General features: G+C 45.5%; 1 protein-coding gene across 6 annotated transcripts in view; it reads right to left on the minus strand.

Annotated features, from left to right (window-relative positions):
• DIP2A (disco interacting protein 2 homolog A) overlaps positions 1-8,516 on the minus strand; it is a 113,173-nt gene extending 104,657 nt beyond the window's left edge. For 5 of the 6 annotated variants that reach the window (XM_077272397.1, XM_077272395.1, XM_077272396.1 and 2 more), the window contains exon 1: positions 8,250-8,480. In XM_077272397.1, the coding sequence (XP_077128512.1) occupies positions 8,250-8,340 (91 nt within the window). In that variant the 5' untranslated portion in view covers positions 8,341-8,480. Of the gene's footprint in view, positions 1-8,249 lie in introns of all 6 variants that reach the window. The other variant, XM_077272394.1, reaches the window with a different exon arrangement.
• Positions 8,517-22,451: the final 13,935 nt, after the last annotated feature.

A 22,451-nucleotide genomic window follows, 5' to 3' on the forward strand; every position in this document is an offset into this window, starting at 1 on the left:
TGGTACCAATAAAAATGTCAACTCGTCCCGCAAAAAACAAGATCTCACATGACTCTGTGGGCCAAAATATGGATAAATTATAGCTCTCAAAATGTGGTGATGCAAAAACTATTTTTTGTAATAAAAAGCGTCTTTTAGTGTGTGATGGCTGCCAACCATAAAAATCCGCCAAAAAAACGCTATAAAAGTAAATCAAACCTCTCTTCATCGCCCCCTTAGTTAGGGAAAAATAATAAAATTTTAAAAAATTTATGTATTTCCATTTTCCCATTAGGGTTAGGGCTACGGTTAGGGCTAGGGTTAGGCTTGGGGTTAGGGCTAGGGTTAGGGCTGGGGTTAAGGTTGGGGTTAGGATTTCAGTTAGAATTGGGGGTTTTCCACTGTTTAGGCACATCAGGGGCTCTCCAAACGCGACATGGCGTCCGATCTCAATTCCAGCCAATTCTGCTTTGAAAAACTAAAACAGTGCTCCTTCCCTTCCGAGTTCTCCTGTGCGCCCAAACAGTGGTCCCCCCAACATATGGGGTATCAGCGTTCTCAGGACAAGTTGGACAACAACTTTTGGGGTCCAATTTGTCTTGTTACCCTTGGGAAAATAAAAACGTGGGGGCTAAAATATCATTTTCGTGGAAAAAAAAAAAGGATTTTTTATTTTCACGGCTCTGCGTTATAAACTGTAGTGAAACACTTGTTGGTTCAAAGTTCTCACAACACATCTAGATAAGTTCCTCGGGGGGTCTAGTTTCCAATATGGGGTCACTTGTGGGGGGTTTCTACTGTTTAGGTACATCAGGGGCTCTGCAAATGCAACATGACGCCTGCAGACCAATCCATCTAAGTCTGCAATTCAAACGGCGCTCCTTCCCTTCCGAGCTCTGCCGTGTGCCCAAACAGTGGTTCCCCCCCATGTATGGGATATCAGCGTACTCAGGACAAATTGGACAATAACTTTTGTGGTCCAATTTCTCCTGTTACCCTTGGGAAAAAAAATTGCGGGCTGAAACATCATTTTGTGGAAAGAAAAAATGATTTTTTTAATTTTCACAGCGCTACATTCTAAACTTTAGTGAAACAATTGGGGGTTAAAAGTGCTCACCACACATCTAGATAAGTTCCTTAGGGGGTCTTCTTTCCAAAATGGGGTCCATTGTGGGGGGTTTCCACTGTTTAGGCACGTCAGGGGCTCTCCAAAGGCGACATGGGTTCCGATCTCAATTCCAGCCAATTTTGCATTGAAAAGTCAAATGGACTCCTTCCCTTCCGCGCTCTGCCATGCGCTCAAACAGTGGTTTATTCCCATATATGAAGTATCAGTGTACTCAGGACAAATTGCACAACAACTTTTGGGGTCCAATTTATCCTGTTACCCTTGGGAAAATAAAAAATTGGGGGCAAAAAGATCATTTTTTGTGAAAATTAATATGAAATTTTTTTTACGGCTCTACATTATAAACGTCTGTGAAGCACTTGGAGGTTCAAAGTGCTCACCACACATCTAGATTAGTTCCTTAGAGGGTCTACTTTCCAAAATGGTGTCACTTGTGGGGGTTTCCACTGTTTAGGCACGTCAGCGGCTCTCCAATCGAGCCATGGGTTCCGATCTCAATTCCAGCAAATCTTGCATTGAAAAGTCAAATGGCGCTCCTTCCCTTCCGAGCTCTGCCATGTGCCCAATCAATGGTTTACCCCAACATGTAGGGTATCTGCGTACTCAGGACAAATTGTACAACAACTTTTGTGGTCCAATTTCTCCTGTTACCGTTGGTAAAATAAAACAAATTGGATCTGAAGTAAAAATTTTGTGAAAAAAAAAGTTAAATGTTCAATTTTTTTTAAACATTCCAAAAATTCCTGTGAAGCACCTGAGGGGTTAATAAACTTTTTGAATGTGGTTTTGAGTACCTTGAGGGGTGCAGTTTTTAGAATGGTGTCACTTTTGGGCATTTTCTGTCATATAGACACCTCAAAGTCACTGCAAGTGTGAGGTGGTCCGTAAAAAAAATGGTTTTGCAAATTTTGTTGCAAAAATGAGAAATCGCTGGTCAACTTTTAACCCTTATAACTCCCTAACAAAAAAAAATTATGTTTCCAAAATTGTGCTGATGTAAAGCAGACATGTGGGAAATGTTGTTTATTAACTATATTATGTGATATAACTCTCTAATTTAAGGGCATAAAAACTAAAATTTTGAAAATTGCTAAATTTTCATAATTTTCGACAAATTTTTGTTTTTTTTCACAAATAAATGCAAGTCATATCGAAGAAGTTTTACCACTATCATGAAGTACAATATGTCACGAGAAAACTATGTCAGAATCACCAGGATCCGTTGAAGCGTTTCAGAGTTATGACCTCAAAGTGACAGTGGTCAGAATTGTAAAAATTGGCCCGGTCACTTAGGTGAAAACAGGCTTCGGGGCGAAGGGGTTAATTTTACTTTTATTGGTATCTATTTTTATTTTTGACAATTACCGGTAGCTGCTGCATTTTCCACCCTAGGCTTATACTCGAGTCAATAAGTTTTCCCAGTTTTTTTGTGGCAAAATTAGGGGGGGGTCGGCTTATACTCGAGTATATACGGTATAATAGAAACACCACTTCTGTATTTATCACCCACTCCTGGTTTTGGCTTACAAATACGGAGGTAAAATACTGACCAAATACTGAACCTAATTGCCTTGAGGTATGCCCACATACAGTACAGACCAAAAGTTTGGACACACCTTCTCATTTAAAGATTTTTCTGTATTTTCATGACTATGAAATTGTGCATTCACGCTGAAGGCATCAAAACTATGAATTAACACATGTGGAATTATATACTTAACAAAAAAGTGTGAAACAACTGAAATTATGTCTTATATTCTAGGTTCTTCAAAGTAGCCACCTTTTGCTTTGATGACTGCTTTGCACACTCTTGGCATTCTCTTGATGAGCTTCAAGAGGTAGTCACCGGGAATGGTCTTCCAACAATCTTGAAGGAGTTCCCAGAGATGCTTAGCACTTGTTGGCCCTTTTGCCTTCACTCTGTGGTCCAGCTCACACCAAACCATCTTGATTGGGTTCAGGTCTGGTGACTGTGGAGGCCAGGACATCTGGAGTAGCACCCCATCACTCATCTTCTTGGTCAAATAGCCCTTACACAGTCTGTGATCCCTGTGTTAATTTTTTTTTAGGTAAAATAATAGACATCATAATGGCTACCAGGCAATCTTCTATAATCAGTGGGGTCCTCTTGATGCCACTTGCTTCGGTTAAGTAACAGATCCGGCTTCATCAGCAATTAAAACCGGAATTAAAAAAGGCAGGTGGATATATTTCAATAGCACAGTCTATGGCTACGTTCACACATGGCGTTTTGCAATCTGTTTTGTTGCTGTTTTTTTTTTTTTTTCTGCAGAAAACAAGCTACGTTTTGCAGCACCAACATTTTGCAACGTTTTTTTTTTTTTTGCGGCTGCCGGGCACACATGAATTGTCCAATGCATGCGACAAGTACCTTCATTTTTCTTTCTATTTTTTAGCACAGTAATGCAATTCCAGTTTCATACCTTTCATCTTTGCATGCTATAGAGTTACAGAGTGAGACTTTTTTGTTGTTGGGGATTTTATCATCATGAAATTACATCTCTGCATAAGAAACATACTAAAAAAAAAATGCTATTACATTTTTAATATACCGGAGAAGCTTGCTTTCTAGTCGTGAGTGATGGCATTACACATGCAAATAATTACATGACATATTTAGTCATTTTCCCATGACTTTGGAGCTCCCCCAAATACCGGTCTTGCCTTGAAAAATCGGACATCCAGAGCCTTAGGCTACACCTCCACAATGAATCCTCTATACAAAAAAAAAAGAAAAAGAAAAGCCTCCAATTTTTCAGAGGTCAGCAAGTAAAACAAGGATGAACTAAGAGAAGAGGAAGGATTTTATTTTTCTTTTGCGATACTTTTCATGTTTAAGGGTATGGAATTCTGTTCTGTTTTAATATACATCTTATGCATAGACTTTTGTAGACACAGCCGAAATCCATTCTCAAGAGACAGAACCTTCCAACATTCATTTCCCTACAAAAGTTTCCCCACCCGTCCAAAAAATGTTCTCTGCGTTTCCTTAAGTTATGTAAACCAAACCGCACATACAGGAGTTGGACTATCTGGAGCTTTGATAACCCGGCGTTGGCTCTGTGCACACAGCATGGCAGGCATTGCAGGAGGTATCCTCTCCTGATGAATAACACTAACAGTATATGCAAAAAAAAAAAAAAAAAGTTTATTACACAACTAAAAAAAAAAAAAGAAGATATTCCAATGCATACAACCATGACAATCTTATGGCCTCTAGTAAGTTATAAATTCCTATAGGTACGTTTAAAGGGAACTTGTTAACATCACGTTAGGGAGGAAAGAAGAGCAGCAGGTGAGCAAGATGCTGGTAAACAGCATAGATGACATCAAGGACAAGAGCATCTATTTCTGCTGTCAATCAAGCAGCAGTGAGAAGAGAAGAGGAGCTGCGGGTATGTACCGTAAATGCATGGAAATGCAGAATACGGAGCGTTCAGTGCACATTATTCTTGACAGCACATGTTCTGTGCACACAGGATGAGGTGCTGCAGAGAACAATGTTTTTTAAGCAAGCTAAAAGATCATTTCACTGCTTTATCTGTTCATCCGCAGCTTGTTAACAATGCACAAACATCAGGACACGAGCGCTCCAACAAAAGATCATTCATGATAATAGCACAAAGTAAATGCACCTTCAAGGGGTTGTCCACTACTCAGACAAATCCCTTCTCAAAACTCTGTATTTCCCCCTTGTAAAATAATAACACCTATATTCAACTCACGTATCTTTTCAGAGGTGTTGGCACTGGCTCTCCTGGGGATCGCGTGACACACGGCCGCGGGGATCGCGTGACACACGGCCGCGGGGATCGCGTGACACACGGCCGCGGGGATCGCGTGACACACGGCCGCGGGGATCGCGTGACACACGGCCGCGGGGATCGCGTGACACACGGCCGCGGGGATCGCGTGACACACGGCCGCGGGGATCGCGTGACACACGGCCGCGGGGATCGCGTGACACACGGCCGCGGGGATCGCGTGACACACGGCCGCGGGGATCGCGTGACACACGGCCGCGGGGATCGCGTGACACACGGCCGCGGGGATCGCGTGACACACGGCCGCGGGGATCGCGTGACAATTATCAGCCGCTTTATTCTCCCCAGCTTTGGACGAATCACGTACACCCAAATGAAGTCAGTGCGCAGCAGCACGCACTTCTTCTGGAAGTCTTGGTTTCTGCGAAGGTGGGCAGAGTGGAGCCTGCTCTGATTGGCCGTAGTGATCGTGTGACATAATATCATGCCAACCCCAGGAGAGCCAGTGCAGACACCGCTAGAATCGCGCCGTCACCATACGCGAGTATAAATTATTATTTTACAAGGGGGAAACAGATTGACAAGGGGGTTGTCCGAGTAGTTAACAATCCTCTTAACTTCTAGAACCACCATAAAAGCGATGAACGAGGAGTCGCAGGTACAGATTTTCTATCATACTCCATCATCACAGAGGAGCAATAGTGACGAAAAATCAGAATGTACATTATACATATAAGAACACATAGCATCAGGTCAATTAAAAAGAAAAAAAATAAACGTATTCCAAAGAATTATCAGTATTAAACCATTTACGGTACTTTCATTCACGAAATAGTGACAGCGCTCATTCATCAGATAGTCATCACCACTGACCTAAAGAGAAGAACCCGGAATACAAAAGAGCCGATCGCAGAAATGTCATCGTACCAATACAGGGGATAAACTGCAGCGCCGGCTTCGATCTGCAGAAAATGCTAGAACAGAGGGGCCAAGTGTCAATACATTCACTGACAGGCGAGATATATGGGGCCATTACAGGGGTGACCATACTAGCAATCTGCACGAGTTTCTCCTCCGCTCCCTCATTATTCGGGGCCTTGTAGTGCTAAACATTTAGGATCAGCACGTATCGCTGTGCCAAATGTTACATGGTAGCCATACAATCCCTTATGGAAAGCCGTAAAAAAACCTGCAACAAACAATTCATTACAATTTCTATATATGCGATATAGAAAAAAAAGCAATCCGCTGCCATAGAAAGGGTTGGACGCGTTTCCTAGGACTGCTGCTTTAAAGAAAACCAATTTAGTATTTTAATCCATTTTTTAATGCATCAAGACTCTGATCTGCCTGGAGGGAGAAGGGGCAGAGCGTCAGAGTGTAATAACGTGCCATCAATGGCTCTGGCGATCACATCTCGTACTGTATGACGCACAAGGTACGTGGCGGCACAATAGGGGCCTGTGCAGGCCTGTGTTATACACGACCATATACAATACACCACCATGTGCATTACATGGAGAGGGATGCAGCCGGCCCATTGGATTTATAGTGAGACCCTTTCCATTGTAGTGGGGTCAGCTTATCTAAGGACACCTATTATGAATAGTCAAGACTGAACATCTGCTTATCTACATGGAGCCATGACTGCAGACTGCCTGCAGAGTACAGGCTGCACACATGACAACCGGCAGGCCCTGCAGTAATGCAGCCATATAGCAGTGTGGTCCCTGATCTCAGTATGGTGAACTATACACAACCATTATGAAGAATAGTCAGGACTGTGCATCTGCTTATCTACATGGAGCCATGACTGCAGAATACAGGCTGCACATATGACAGTCATCAGGCTCTGCAGTAAGGCAGGTGGTCATGTATCAGCAGTCCATGATCCCAGTATGAAGATCTATACACAGCTATTATGAGGAATAGACAGGACTGTATGTCTGTTCATCTACAAGGAGCCATGACTGCAGACTGCCTGCAGAGTACAGGCTGCACACGACAACCGTCAGGCCCCGCAGTAATGCAGCCATATAGCAGTGCGGTCCCTGATCCCATTCCCAGTATGAAGATCTATATACAGCTATTATGAAGAATAGTCAGGACTGTATGACTGTTGATCCATATGGAGCCAAGAATGCAGACTGCCTGCAGAGTACAGGCTGCACATATGACAACAGTCAGGTCCTTCAGCAATGCAGCCATATATCAGTGCAGTCCGTGATCCCAGTATGGGGAATTATATACACCTATTATGAAGAATAGTCAGGACAGAACATCTGCTTATCTACATGGAGGCATGACTGCAGACTGCCTGCAGAGTACAGGCTGCACATATGACAGTCATCAGGCTCTCCAGTAAGGCAGGTAGCCATGCATCAGAGCAGTATCTGATCCCAGTACGGGGAACTATATACAGCTATTATGAAGAATAGTCAGGACAGTATGTCTGTTGATCTACAAGGAGCCATGACTGCAGACTGCCTGCAGAGTACAAGCTGCACACATGACAGACGTCAGTAAGGCAGCCATATATTAGTGCAGTCCCTGATCAAAGAATGAAGCACTATATACAGCTATTATGAACAGTCAGGACTGTATGTCTGTTGATCTACGTGGAGCCATGACTGCAGAATACAGGCTGCACATATGACAGTCATCAGTTTCTGCAGTAAGGCAGGAATAGATCAGTGCGGTCCCTGATCTTAGTATGAAGTTGTATATACAGCCATTTTGAAAAGTCAGTACAAGCTGCACAAACGACAACCGTCAGGCCCTGCAGTAAGGCAGCCATATATTAGTGCAGCCCTTGATCTGAATATAAAGCACTATATACAGCCGTTAGGAATAGTCAGGATTGTACGACTGCTGATCTATATGGAGCCATGACTGCAGACTGCCTGCAGAGTACAGGCTGCACACATGAGGGCTGTCAGTATGGCAGGCAGCTGTCTATCAGTGCGGTCCCTGTTGCTAGTTTGGAGCACTATATGCAGCAATTCTGAGTAGTCAGGGCTGTGTGTCTGCTGCTGTATAGGAGCCCTGCCTGCAGAGTACAGGCTGCACACACGGCAGTCATAAGGCAGGCAGCCAGGTATCAGTGCAGTCCTCTGAGCACTGCACACAGCCATGATGAGGAGTCCGGTCTTCCTCCTGACATTGCCCTGCATGCAGCATTACAGTACGCAGTGTGCTGGAGCTGCTGCCGGGAGGGTACAGAGCCATCACGTCTGGAGTATGGTCCATTATGTCAAGTGCAAAGTAGAACTATAAATCCCAGCATGCAAGTGTTGCTAATAGGGTGCAGGGACTCGTAGTTCGGCCGCCGGCCCTGCCGCTTCCCAGGCTCCTACCTTCCGATAACTCCAGCTCCAGCTCCGCCAGGCTCTCCCGGATCTCCACGGGCAGAGCCTCCAGCAGCGCACATCCCCCTCTCTCCGCCATCCTAGGGTCTTACGCCCATAAAGCGGCAGGCGGTGCTCCACAGCGCATACCCGGAGCGCAGCCCGTGCTCTGCCCGCCGGCCGTGCTCTGCCCGCCGGCCTCCTGGGTCTCTGCGGGCGGATCAGCTGCTCCGCTCACTCCCCGCTCTCCACACTGCTGCGCTCAGGCCTCTCCTCTCTCTTCCTCCGCTCCCATCCCCATAGGACCGGCCTGACTAGCGGGAACGCGCTTGGGAGCGGTCCGAGAACGCGCACTCGAAAAAAAAAGGGGGCGTGAATGTTATGGGAGTTAGGAATCTGCCTGGTAACAACAAGGGGCGTGGCGCCATCATCATCAGTGCCCATTGAAAACTGCTGCTAGACACGCCCATTACGCGCGTTCTCACCTACAAGCCGGCAACGCGTCACAGCCCGGTCAATTCCTCATTGGTTACAACGTAAGTCGCTAATATCTCATTGGATGGAAGAAGATACGCCCACACACGTGCTGGGCACAGACGCCGGCAGCTCGTCACCGGCATATGAGCCTGTGTCAGTGTGTGAGTGTGGACAGGACACTGACTGACGAAGTAGCAGACTTGGCTGGTGCAGGGCTGCAGAGATGCCGCAGCTCGCGGCCGGGAGCTTGTAGGCCTTTCCCGGGTACCCGAGGCCGTGGCCAAGTGGACTGTTCACACAGATGGTGGTTACACTGTATGATGGTTACAGTGTGTGGGGCGCAGCTTGGTGGTTACACTGTATGGCGCGCAGCTTGGTGGTTACAGTGTATGGCGCGCAGCTTGGTGGTTACAGTGTATGGCGCGCAGCTTGGTGGTTACACTGTATGGCGCGCAGCTTGGTGGTTACACTGTATGGCGCGCAGCTTGGTGGTTACACTGTATGGCGCGCAGCTTGGTGGTTACACTGTATGGCGCGCAGCTTGGTGGTTACAGTGTATGGGGTGCAGCTTGGTGGTTACACTGTATGGCGCGCAGCTTGGTGGTTACTCTACGGTAGGACACTTAGTTACAGTGTATCGCTCACAGCTTGGTGTTTACAATCTTTGGTACACAACTTGGTTACAATGTGTGGTACGCAGCTTGGTTGTTACAGTGTATGGTGCACTGCTTGCTGGTTATACTCTATGGTACGCAGCTTGGTGGTTACAGTGTATGGTGCTCAGCTAGATGGTTATAGTGTATGGTACAAAGTTGGGTGTTACAGTGTTTGTTACAGTTTGGATTCACAGCATTTATTATTTATAGCGCAGGTGGCGGCTGATGAATACTCTCATCAGCCGCCCCCTGCTCTCTATTATTAGTTAAATACAACTTTCCACATTCTCCCCTGATCGCAGTGCGAGCAGGGGACAGTGTTGTGAGTTGTCTTCAGCACCTGGCGCCAGGGAACAGCGCAAACTGTACCACTGCTTCCCAGGCACTAGTACGTGTGATACTGATGCAGCACACAGTGACCATGCATATTAAACAACAGTATACACAGATATCTTCAGTACTGTTTTTTCCAGTAACGAAAATATCAGGATGCATAAAAGAGCCCTTATGTGCTATGAAAAAAAACCACCCAAAAGGTGCAAGTTTGCTGAACAAATAGATAATAGACCCAGGGGCTCCTGCAATTGTATGTCTCTGATTTTGTATTATAGGGGTAGAGAGGTATTAACATAGGCTTACACTTTGTTTGCATCCAGGCAATTATACAGATTTTCCTTTACTGGAATTAATGGGCCTAGGACAAACTTTTGACAAACAGCCCCTTGGCATTATCCCTCCTCCACCAAACTTTACAGTTGGCACAATTCAGTTAGGCAGGTTATGTTCTCCTGGCATTCCCCTAACCTAGACGCTTCAGTTAGACTGCCAGAGGTATAGGAGCAGAAATCTGAAGCCAGGAAAGGCTAGTGCACAGACCCCCAGATCAAAAGCCACAGGCTACATGGTAGACACACTGACGAGCATGACATGCATCTTTATGTGTTGGAAGTGTGCATCTGGGCAAGCAAACATTTCTCCTTTTATTAGGCTATGTGCACACGTTGCGGATTTTGCTGTGGATCCGCAGTGGATTTGACGCTGCGGATTTGCAGCAGTGTCCATGCGTTTTACAGTGCCATGTAAACCAATGGAAAACCAAATCCGCAGTGCACATGCGGAAAACTCCGCACTGAAACTTTGTGGTTTATTTTCCGCAACATGTCAATTCTTTGTGCGGATTCCACAACGTTTCCTTAATAGGAATCCGCAGGTGTAAAAACGCAGGTGAAATCCACACAAAATCCTCAGGTAATACACAGGGCGTTTTACCTGCTGATTTTGCAGAATCCGTGCGGAAAAATCCGCAATGGAATCCACAACGTGTGCACATACCCTTAGAGCTCCCTGTTCAAAGTTAAGGTCTATTTAGATCAGTTTTCTCTGACGCCCATGACGGCACCACGGAGAGAGGGGATCCGCCCACCAAGGACAGGAAACCTACAGATAAAAAGGCGGTACCTCTCTCCTGCATCAGTTGGTTTCCTGTCCTTGATGGGAGACCTACAGATCCACCTCCGTCAGAGGAAAAGTTCTTCGTGGGAGTCCGGGGCCAATCAGCCGATCCAGGCAGCGGGGGCCCCCCTGCCTCGGTTAGATGTGGTGACCCGAAGCGCCACCGCTAGGGGCTGGTAGGCCTTTTTAGGGTGCGCGGAGAGAGGTGGCAGGAGCCGCCTCTCTAAGAAGACTTACCAGCAGCAGCCATGTCCAAGGGTCAGCTCTATGGATAGGAGCGATGTGGCTCCCTGGCGTCAGTCTGCAGCCTGAGCTCCCGAGAGTTCCCGTGGAGTCAGCGTGTAGTAAGTGCGCCGCCATCTTGCCCCATCTGCGCCCGCGTGGGAATGGATGTGTTTCAAGCGGCAGGGGCTTGCGTGCGCACAAGCGCTGCGATCCCCGCCTAGAGCACCGGCGTCGCCTCTGGAGAAATGCGCAGGCGCGGGATTTCGTGCCCGGGCGATCTGCGCAGGCACGGGATTCCATGCGCAGGGCGAACTGCGCATGCGCGGAAAAAAAAATGGCGCCTTCCACCGCTATTTTAAGCGGGGCGTCTGGGGGCAAAAGCGCTTCTGTAAATGGAGTCTGGCCAATGCTCACCAGTGAGCGATATGGAGCAGGTATCTCCCCTGCCCAGGGCATCTCCACAACCAACACCGCAGCAGCAGAAGCAGCGGCGGACCCAGAAAGGGCACCAAGGCTCTACCGGAGGGCGTTCTGGATCACTACACAGCAAAGAGTCCAGCATTACGTCCGGCTCTAAGGCTAACGCGGATCATGCCCAACCGGTATTTATGGGTCCATAAGGTGGTGAGTGATCTTCGTGAATGTTAGCGATAGTGAGAATCTATCTTTGTGTCTTTTACCATAGGGGAAGAAAAGCGCAAGTAAAACTAAACATGTCATATGTGCCCTATGCAAAGAAGATCTTCCATCTTCATGGGACAAAAGACTTTGCAGTATTTGTATTCAGCAGACAGTGTCAGAAGGCCTTCCCGGGTTTGCGGCAGATCTCAAAAACCTGATTAAAGTCCAGGTAGAAGAGACCTTTAAATCCCTCAAAGGGGGAAAAAAGAGAAGGAAGACTAAACACAGATCTCCATCTCCTGAATCGGGTGATTCAGGGGAAGATATGGATTCAGACTCATCTAATTCTTCCTCCTCATCCTCATCATCTTCTTCATCTTCCTCAGGGGGCCGTAGTTGCTTTCCTATAGAAGAAACTGATAGCCTTGTTAAAGCCGTTAGGAACACTATGGGGCTGGCAGATCCTCACCCCAAAAGATCCGTCCAAGACATAATGTTCGGAGGGCTTGACCAGAAAAAGAGAAGGGCCTTTCCTCTCAATGAAAAAATCCAATCTTTGATTAAAAAAGAGTGGAAAAAGCCTGTGAGGAAATCGCTACTCACTCCAAAAAATAAATATCCGTTCGATGACCAGTCCTGTTCCTACTGGGATAAGGCACCTAAACTGGATGTGGCAATCGCCAAGGCATCCAAAAAATATGCCCTTCCGTTTGAGGACATGGGGGTCTTGAAAGACCCAATGGACAAGAAAGCAGATGGGTTCCTCAGAGGTTCATGGGAAGCGGCTGGTGGAGGCCTTAAACCAGCAGTCGCTGCCGCTTGTACATCCCGCTCCCTGATGGTTTGGCTAGACCAATTGGAAAGCCAGCTCAAAAACAGGTCTTCCCGAGACTCAATTCTAAAAATGTTGCCCGTTATGCGGGGAGCTGCCGCCTTCTTGGCTGACGCCTCGGCGGACTCAATCAAATTATCCGCTAGGTCGGCGGTGTTTTCTAATGCCGCAAGGCGGGCCCTCTGGCTAAAATGTGGGCCTGGAGACCTCCAGACCAAGTCTAAATTATGTACACTTCCCTGTGAAGGAGAGTTTCTATTCGGGCCCACTCTAGATGACATACTAGAAAAAGCAGGGGATAAAAAGAAATCTTTTCCCGCCCTGGGCTTCCCTTCATACAGAAGGCCCTTTCGGAGCAAGAGGTTCTTCCGAAGGAAGCCGGGGAAAAACCAGGATAGGTGGGACGACAAGCGAAACAAAAACAAGGGTTTCGTCTTCAACAAAAGCCCTAAGGACAATAAAAAACCCGCACAATGAAGGCTTGCCCCAGGTGGGGGGAAGACTTGCCCTCTTCGCCTCAGCCTGGGAAAAGATTACCAACAGTCCTTGGGTATTGAACACATAGTAAGATCCGGACTAAAATTGAAATTTCAGAAACCCCCTCACCCCTCGTTCAGGACGACTTCTCTAAGATCTTCGGAGGAAGAGCAGCTGGCATTAGAAAAAGAAGTCATAGGACTGGTAAACAAAGGGGTTCTCATGGAAGTTCCCCTACAAGAAAGAGGTCAAGGATGCTACTCCCCTCTGTTCCTGAGGAAGAAGCCGGACGGTTCATTCAGAACTATTGTGAATCTGAAAGAGTTAAACAAATTCCTAGAAATCCAGCCATTCAAGATGGAGACAATAAAAACCTCAATAAAGATGTTGTTTCCACTATGTTTCATGGTAGTCCTGGATCTAAGGGACGCCTACTATCACGTCCCTATTCACAAAGATCATCAGAAATTTCTCAGAATAGCGGTCTATATAAGGGGGGTGGTATACCATTTTCAATTCTTAGCCCTACCCTTCGGGTTGGCTATAGCTCCGCGGGTCTTCACGAAAATAGTTGCGGAGGTAATGGCTCACCTGAGGGAAAAAGATACCCTGATAGTACCATACCTCGACAACTTTTTGATAATAGGTTCCTCTCCACAACACTGCGAGGAACAGCTAAAAACAATCAGACATTCCCTGGAAGAACTAGGTTGGTTAATAAACCTAAAGAAGTCCAGATTGTTACCATGCCAGATCCAGGAGTACCTGGGTCTCACTCTGGACTCTATAAAACAAGAATGTCGCCTTCCAGGGGAAAAAATCCAAAACATCATAAATCTGGTATCCAGAAGGAGAGACAATCCCTCCATAACACTGCGCCAAGCGATGTCCCTCCTGGGATCGGCCTGCATCCCGGCAGTCCAATGGGCTCACTTACACTCAAGGGAACTTCAATGGCAAATCTTGTCAGAGGAAGTCTCTTTAAAAGGGAATTTAGAAGGTCAGCTCGTTTTGTCGCTAAACACAATTCGGTCTCTAGGCTGGTGGATATCGCTAAGCAATCTTTCTCAGGGAATCCCGTGGGTGACTCCTGTATCTCGGATAGTGACAACAGACGCAAGTCCCAGCGGGTGGGGGGCTCACCTGAACGACCTGTTAGCTCAGGGGGATTGGGCTCCATATCTGAAAAAAGCGTCCTCCAATATGAAAGAACTGTTGGCGGTCAAGTTTGCACTCTTAGAGTTCCTGGGGCCTCTTCGGTCTCACCACATCAGAATTATGTCAGACAACAAGGTGGTGATAGCATATCTGAATCACCAAGGGGGTACCCGTTCTCGGAGTCTGATGGAGATAACCAGCTCAATCTTTCACATAGCCGAAAGCAACTTTCAATCTCTATCGGGCCTGCACATAAAGGGAGTAGACAATTTCAGAGCAGACTACTTAAGTCGCTCCCGCTTGAGGCAAGGGGAGTGGGAGCTAAACCAGTCGGTGTTCAATCAAATCTCGGTAAAATGGGGCTCACCAAGCATAGACCTCTTCGCAAACCATCTGAACAAAAAAGTGAACATTTTTTGCTCCATAACACCGTGGGGGAACCCTGTTTCCCTGGATGCATTCCTCATACCCTGGAACCATCAACTAGCGTATGCATTTCCCCCTGTTGCTCTGATTCCAGCGGTGCTGAGGAAGATTCGGGAGGACGGGGCTCACATAATCTTGATTGCCCCCTTCTGGCCGAAAAGGCCTTGGTTTTCCTGGATGATGAGAATGTCCATCTCCGATCCATGGGTTCTGCCGGATCTCCTGAACCTTCTCTCCCAAGGCCCAGTTCATCATCCTCAGGTGGCAAGTTTGCACTTGACAGCTTGGCATTTGAAAGGGAGCTACTAGAAAACAGGGGGTTTTCTCCGGGGCTAGTATCTACATTGTTACAAAGTAGGAAGCCCGTTACAACCAAACAGTACGGGAAAGTTTGGAAAAAATTTCTCTCATCTTCAGGCTCAAAAATTGGGGAGGGCGTCCCTCTTAATGCCATTCTGGAGTTTCTGCAGAATGGATTAGAGTTGGGTCTGGCCACAAACACCTTAAAAGTTCACGTAGCGGCTCTAGGAGCTCTGTTCAACTATGACCTAGCAGGGAACCGGTGGATATCTAGATTCATCAAAGCAGCCGGTAGATCAAGGCCTCTACCCGTGAAATCTACCCCTCAGTGGGATTTAATTTAGTTCTTAGGGCATTATCTAAACCTCCCTTTGAACCTTTAGCGGATGCTTCAGTAAAAATCTTATCCCTAAAAACTTCCCTGCTAGTTGCTCTTACGTCCGCACGTAGGGTCAGTGATATCCAAGCCCTTTCCGCCAACCCCCCTTTTACTCAAATCCTGGATGATAGGGTCATCCTAAAAACTGACCCTGCATATCTCCAAAAAGTGGCATCCCGTTTTCACAGAACACAGGAAATATCGCTGCCCTCTTTCTGTCCTAACCCCAAAAACAAAGAGGAAGAGGCGTTACATACATTAGATGTAAGGAGATGTCTGATACGTTACATAGAAGCCACTAGGGAGAGTAGGGAGGATTCCTCTCTCTGTGTGTTTCCAGGGTCCCCGGAAGGGGAAGAAAGCATCTAAAGGCACCCTGGCAAGATGGATTACAGAAGCCATCAGCCTGTCGTACTCAGCGAGTGGCGTACCCGTTCCGGGAAATATCAAGGCACACTCGACAAGGGCAGAGAAGGCCGGAGCTTCTATTGAGCAGATATGTAAAGCTGCTACCTGGTCTTCACCGTCCACCTTCTATAGGCACTATAGATTGGACCTTACCTCCTCTTCGGACCTTACCTTTGGTAAAAGGGTTCTGGAAGCAGTGGTCCCTCCCTAATGTACAAATCTCTGCAATTCTCTCCGTGGTGCCGTCATGGGCGTCAGAGAAAATAGTAGTTACTCACCGATAACGGTGTTTCTCTGAGCCCATGACGGCACCCGTACATTCCCTCCCTTCACTTCCTGGGTGTGCACATTAATATAGTGCCTTATGTTAATAGTATAATAGTCAAGCGGTATCTCATGATAAGTATTTAGATAATGTTTAAAGCAAGTCTCTGTTCATAGTCTCCCATCGTTCTCTAGTAAACAACTGATGCAGGAGAGAGGTACCGCCTTTTTATCTGTAGGTTTCCTGTCCTTGGTGGGCGGATCCCCTCTCTCTGTGGTGCCGTCATGGGCTCAGAGAAACACCGTTATCGGTGAGTAACTACTATTTTTCCTAAGCTCCAGTCCTCACGGCCCTCAACAAATCGTATTTTCAGGATTTCCTTAGTATTGTACAGGTGATGTAGTGATTAACAAAGCATCAGAAATTGCCACAGGTTCTCTTACCTGTGCAATAGTAGGTACATCCTGAAAACATGATCTGTTGTGGGCCGTGAGGACGGGGTTTGGAAATCACTGGTTTAGATTAAACAACAATACAGTCTGTAGACTTTTACCAATCCAGTTGTTTGCCTGGTTATACAGGCAGACCAAAGCAAAGGATTTTTACAGGATGAAAAGGGTGAAGTGGTAAACAACGATGTTGAGTAGGCCAAACTTTTAAATTCCTATTTTGCATCGGAGTTTTCTAAGAAAGCAAGATAAAATAATCCACACTACCGATAAACAGAGAGATCGTGAGGGAACACTTAGCCAATTTAAATGAATTGAAATCTCCTCGTCCAGATGAATTACATCCTAGGGTACAGAAAGAGTTGGCAGAGGAAATTGCAGAACCACTAGCCAGAATCTTGGCAATATCCCAGGGAATAGAAGTCCCAGAAGATTGGAGAAGGTCAAATGTTGTCCCTATCTTCAAACAAGGAAAGAAGACGGAACCAGGAAATTACAGGCCAGTGAGCCTTACTTCTATACCAGGAAAGATATCTGAACAAATTAAACATGTATGTAAGTTCTTGGATAATACAGTAATTAACCGGAGCCAGCATAGGTAGCAAAGAAGTTATGCCAGACTAATCTAATTTTCTTCTATGATGGAATCACTGACTGGGTGGATCCGGGAAATGCGGTAGATGTACTACTATATTTCGATATTAGCAAAGCATTTAATAAAGTATCTCATACTATCCTTATTGAAAAAATGACTAAGTATGGGATTGACAAGGGTGTGATTAGGTGGATTCATAACTGGCTCAGTGATCGTTCTCAAAGAGTATTCATAAATGGTTGTACATCCAATTGGAAGTGGGGTACCACAAGGCTCTGTCCTTGCCCCAGTAGTGATCAACATTTTTATAAATGATGTAGATAAGGGAACTGAAGGAAAACTGATCAAATTTGTAGACAATGCAAAGCTAGGAGGGATAGCTAACACTAGAGAAGACAGAGAAAGGATTCAGAAGCATCTAGATAAGCTTGAACAATGGGCAGTGACTAATACAATGGTATTTAACAAGGAGAAATGCAAGATTCTATATCTTGGCAAAAAAAGAAAAACTACAGCTACATAATGGGAGGAAAAGAACTAAGCAACAGCACTTGTGAAAATGACGGGTATAATAACAGATCACAGACTGCACGATTCAACAGTGTGATGTAGCAGCAAAAAAGGCAAACCGTTCTAGGATGTATTAAGAAAAGCATAGTCTAGATGACGTGAAGTGATTCTCCCCCCTACTCCTCCTTGGTCAGGCCTCATCTGGAATACTGTGTTCAGTTCTGGGCACCACATTTTAAAACAGACATTGAAAAACTGGAGCAAGTTCAAAGAGGAGCTACAAGGATGGTGTCCAGACTGCAAAGTATGTCTTACAAGGAACAATTAAAGGATTTGGGAATGTTTAGCTTGCAAAAAGGAAGGCTAAGAGGAGACTTAATAGTGGTCTACAAATATCTGAGGATGTCAGTGTAAAAGAATAATAATGATTCTCATTTGTACATGGATACACGAGAAGGAATGAAACTGAAAGGGAAAAGATACAGATTAGATATTAGAAAAAACTTTTTGACAGTGAGGGTGATCAATGAGTGAAACAGGTGGCCATGAGAGGTGGTGAGTTATCCTTCAATGGAAGTCTTCAAACAGAGGCTGGACAGACATCTGAGATGGTTTAGTGAATCCTGCATTGAGCAGGGGGTTGGACACGATGATGTTTGAGGTAAATTCCAAGCCTAACCTTCTATAGGTACGGTATACTGGATAGCTTTGTGCACATAGGCTGCCATAGGGATCGCACAGCAGAGAACAGTTTACACAGGACAATGCACAGCCAAGCGCAATTTTCTTTTATGCTGCCTTGATTTCACCTAATGGACAAGTGTTTGGTTCCTTCGTCAGATGATCAGCAACCTGTTTACACGACAAGAGAATTGTGAAACAAGCGTTTTTAACACTAGCTCACAATTATCTTACAGTGTAAATGCCATCTTTAGTCTCCATCAACCTCGGGAGATCAGGAAAGGGGTAAACAAAACATCTTCCAACAGAAGAGGGACATTTATAGTTCCAGACCTTCCTTTGTTGGTGTGAACAAAGTCTTAAATGTGGAGGGTTTTGGTATTACCTATTTAGTTGCTGGTTTGCAGTGGGTTCTGTCTATTATGGGATAAGAACACACATCCTGTAGATGTTGGCAAGAATAATAAAGAAACATGATTACTCAGCAGGTAAATAATTCCAGATGTATTGGAGGTAAATATACGGACAAGTTTAAGCATCTAAAATAACTTTAGGGAGGACTATATTGACAATGCCTGGCTCAGTGTCTCATGGTGTGTTCCTGGAGTGTATTGGTTAGAACCTACCAAAAGTAGTCTTGGGATGAACTGCAGTACTTTGCTATGCCCTAGTCAGAAGTGCGCCTGCGCAGGAGCACGACGCCAGGGAGACTGGACGACATAGGAATGTGTCATCCACACGAAGCAAGAAGAAGGAGGTGCCAGACCAAGACCACCATTTAGATCAAACCACCCCACAAGTGGGTATAATAAAAGGTCTTTTTCTTGTCTTGCAGGTCGGGTTGGGGGCAGATGTATAGCATTATAGAATGCTGTATATCAGGCCTGAAAGGTGGTGGTCTTAACTCATATCAGTCAAACCTGGTGACAGGTTACTGTTGCTAAAACATGGTAGCGTAGAATATACGATAATTATTTCATTAATATGCTTTGCTTATATAACACTATCATATTCCACACCGCTTTACAGACATCATCATCACTGTCCCAGATGGGGCTCACAATGTAAATTCCCTATCAGTATGTGTCTTAAGGGAGGAAACCGGAGAACCTGGAGGAAATCCAGGCAAACATAGGGAGAACACACAAACTCCTTGAAGATGTTGTCCATGGTGGGACTTGAACCCAGGACCCCAGTCCATGGCGGTTCAGTGGTTAGTTAATTTCTAATGTGTGTATGTGTTGTATTGTACACACGTAAAATCTAAACAAAATAAAAATATTCTCACTGAAAGACCATTGTACCTTTCAAGCCTGTGGAAGGAGCGAGGTGAAATGCATGTCGGGGTGAAGGGACACAACGCCTAGTTTCTACCTGTGCCTTGCTGAATTTTGCAGATTTAGGTATTTTGTACCACCCTGTAGTTTTATTTACACCTTGGGAGATATGGAATTTAGGCACGTGTCTTAAAGAGGAATCAAAAGGTTTTTTTATAGTCCTCTTGTCTATAACGTGTTGTAACCCCTTATTTTGACACTGTCATATACCTAATTATTCACGATATGTTATAGGCCGGGCATATCTTGTGTTCCTGTTTTGAGGCATTCCCTTATACACTGTCTTTTATATAATTTGGATTAATAAACTATGTATTAATTATTCTGGACCTTTGCTTTTCTTGGGTAAAAATTGGGCACCTGGGATAATAGGTTATTACTTTCAGGCTTAGAGTAATCAAATAGAAAATCACCATAACTGGGAATATCAAAGAATTATTGTACAACAATCATTGTATTCCTAGAACAAGCAGCTGTAACAAAATATTTCTAACCAACGTTAAATTAAGTTTGACCGTTTTACATTTTATCCCAGATTTATTTGCCAAGTCCTGAGGCTACTTTCACACATCAGGTTATTTTCATCAGGCACAATCTGGCGAATGTTGGACAAAAACGATCCGGTGCAGATTGTAAAAAATTGATGCGACGGATCCAACTAGCATATCCAGATAAGGCTGCTTTCACACGTCAGGTTTTTTTGTTTCAGACTAAATCTGGCTTTTTAGAGAAAAACCGGAACCAGTTTTTCCCCCATTGACTTGTATTAGCGCCGGATCGTGCCGCATGGCCCAGCGTTCCTTCCGTTTTTTTCCGGATCCGGCTAAAATTCCGATTCCAGTTTCTGAAAAAAACATCTACTGCAACGCTTATTGTCTCCGGCGAAAAAGCCTGAAGCGTCGGATCCGGCGCTTCCGGCTGTTTGCTACAATGAAAGCCTATGGGAGCCGGAAGGTGCCGGATCCGGAAAAAGGCAGATCCGGCGGCCTGATCCGGGTTTTTAAACTAAGCATGCTCCAAATTTTTTTTTTAGCCAATACTCTAGATAGGCTAGCCGGATCCGTCAAAAAAACGGATCAGTCGCATCAGTTTTCCAGAATCTGCGCCGGATCCAGTTTTTCCAACACTTGCCGGATTTAGCCTGAAACAAAAAACCTGATGTGTGAAAGCAGCCTAATTGGATAAAAAAAATTTGGAGCATGCTCAGTTTAAAAAAAAAACGGAATCTGTCATTTTCCAGATCCGGCACCTTCCAGCTCCCATAGGCTTTCATTCTAGCAAGCAGCCAGAAGAGCTGGAACCGGCGCTTCCAACTTTTTTTTTTTGCCGGAGACAAAAAAACGTTGCTATGGACGGTTTTTCCAGAAATGGCAAAAACCGAATGAAACGCAAGGGCATCCGGCGCAATCTGTCACCAATACAAGTCTATGGGAAAAAACGGTTCCGGTAGCAACATTCGCTAGATCTGTTTTTGTTTTTTTGTTTTTTTTAAATTTAGCTGGATTGAGCCCGACAGCGAAAACCTGATGTGTGAACGTACCCTTAGGGTACCGTCTCACAGTGGCACTTTGATCGCTACGACGGTACGATCCGTGACGTTCCAGCGATATCCATACGATATCGCTGTGTCTGACACGCAGCAGCGATCAGGGACCCCGCTGTGAATCGTACGTCGTAGCAGATCGTTTGGAACTTCATTTCGTCGCTGGATCTCCCGCTGTCATCGCTGGATCGGTGTGTGTGACACCGATCCAACGATGCGTTCGCTTGTAACCGGGGTAAACATCGGGTTACTAAGCGCAGGGCCGCGCTTAGTAACCCGATGTTTACCCTGGTTACCATCGTTAATGTAAAAAAAAACCAAAACACTACATACTCACATTCCGGTGTCCGTCAGGTCCCTCGCTGTCTGCTTCCTGCACTGACTGAGTGCCGGCCGTACAGTAAGAGCAGAGCACAGCAGTGACGTCACTGCTGCACTCTGTTTTCACTTTACGGCGGCACTCAGTCAGTGCAGGAAGCAAACAGCGAGGGACCCGACGGACACCGGAATGTGAGTATGTAGTGTTTATTTTTTTTACATTAACGATGGTAACCAGGGTAAACATCGGGTTACTAAGCGCGGCCCTGCGCTTAGTAACCCGATGTTTACCCTGGTTACCCGGGGACTTCGGCATCGTTAGTCGCTGGAGAGCTGTCTGTGTGACAGCTCCCCAGCGACCACACAACGACTTACCAACGATCACGGCCAGGTCGTATCGCTGGTCGTGATCGTTGGTAAATCGTTTTGTGTAACGGTACCCTTACAGTGGGAGTCCTCTTCTTAGACTTGCTGTAGTTCGCTTTTCAACACTGCCACCTAGTGGTCACACCAAAACTGTAAAGGAAAATAAGCAAGTTAAATAAGCTACTTTTACATATCAGGTTTTCAGTGTCAGGGCTCATTTCCACTGGCGAGAGACAAATCGGTCCGTAATCTGGACCGAAAAAGCGGATGTAACGTATGCGATTGTCATGCAAGTGCAATGCGATTTTTAATCGCATCATCCGTATGACATCCTATTACTGTCCGATTTGTACGCACCGGTGTCCTTTGAAAAGCCGGCAAATCAGTGCTGTGTACAGTAAAATCACACTGACAGGTTAGAATAGAGTAGATATATACACATATATATATGTATATATATACCTAGTCTATGTCAGTGAGACACCTATATATGTATATTTATATTTAATGCAGCGCAAGATAGCATTAAAGCCGCTAATTCAATTACCGGCTTTTCATTTCTCCTTCCCAAACCCGACATGATATGAGCCATGGTTTACATACAGTAAACCATCTCATATCCCCCTTTTTTTTTTTGCATATTCCACACTACTAATGTTAGTAGTGTGTATGTGCAAAATTTGGCCGCTGTAGCTGCTAAAATAAAGGGTTAAATGGCGGAAAAAATTGGCGTGGG

This window comes from Ranitomeya variabilis, chromosome 7 (genome assembly GCF_051348905.1).
Source record: "Ranitomeya variabilis isolate aRanVar5 chromosome 7, aRanVar5.hap1, whole genome shotgun sequence".
In the NCBI taxonomy this organism is placed as follows: Eukaryota; Metazoa; Chordata; class Amphibia; order Anura; family Dendrobatidae; genus Ranitomeya; species Ranitomeya variabilis.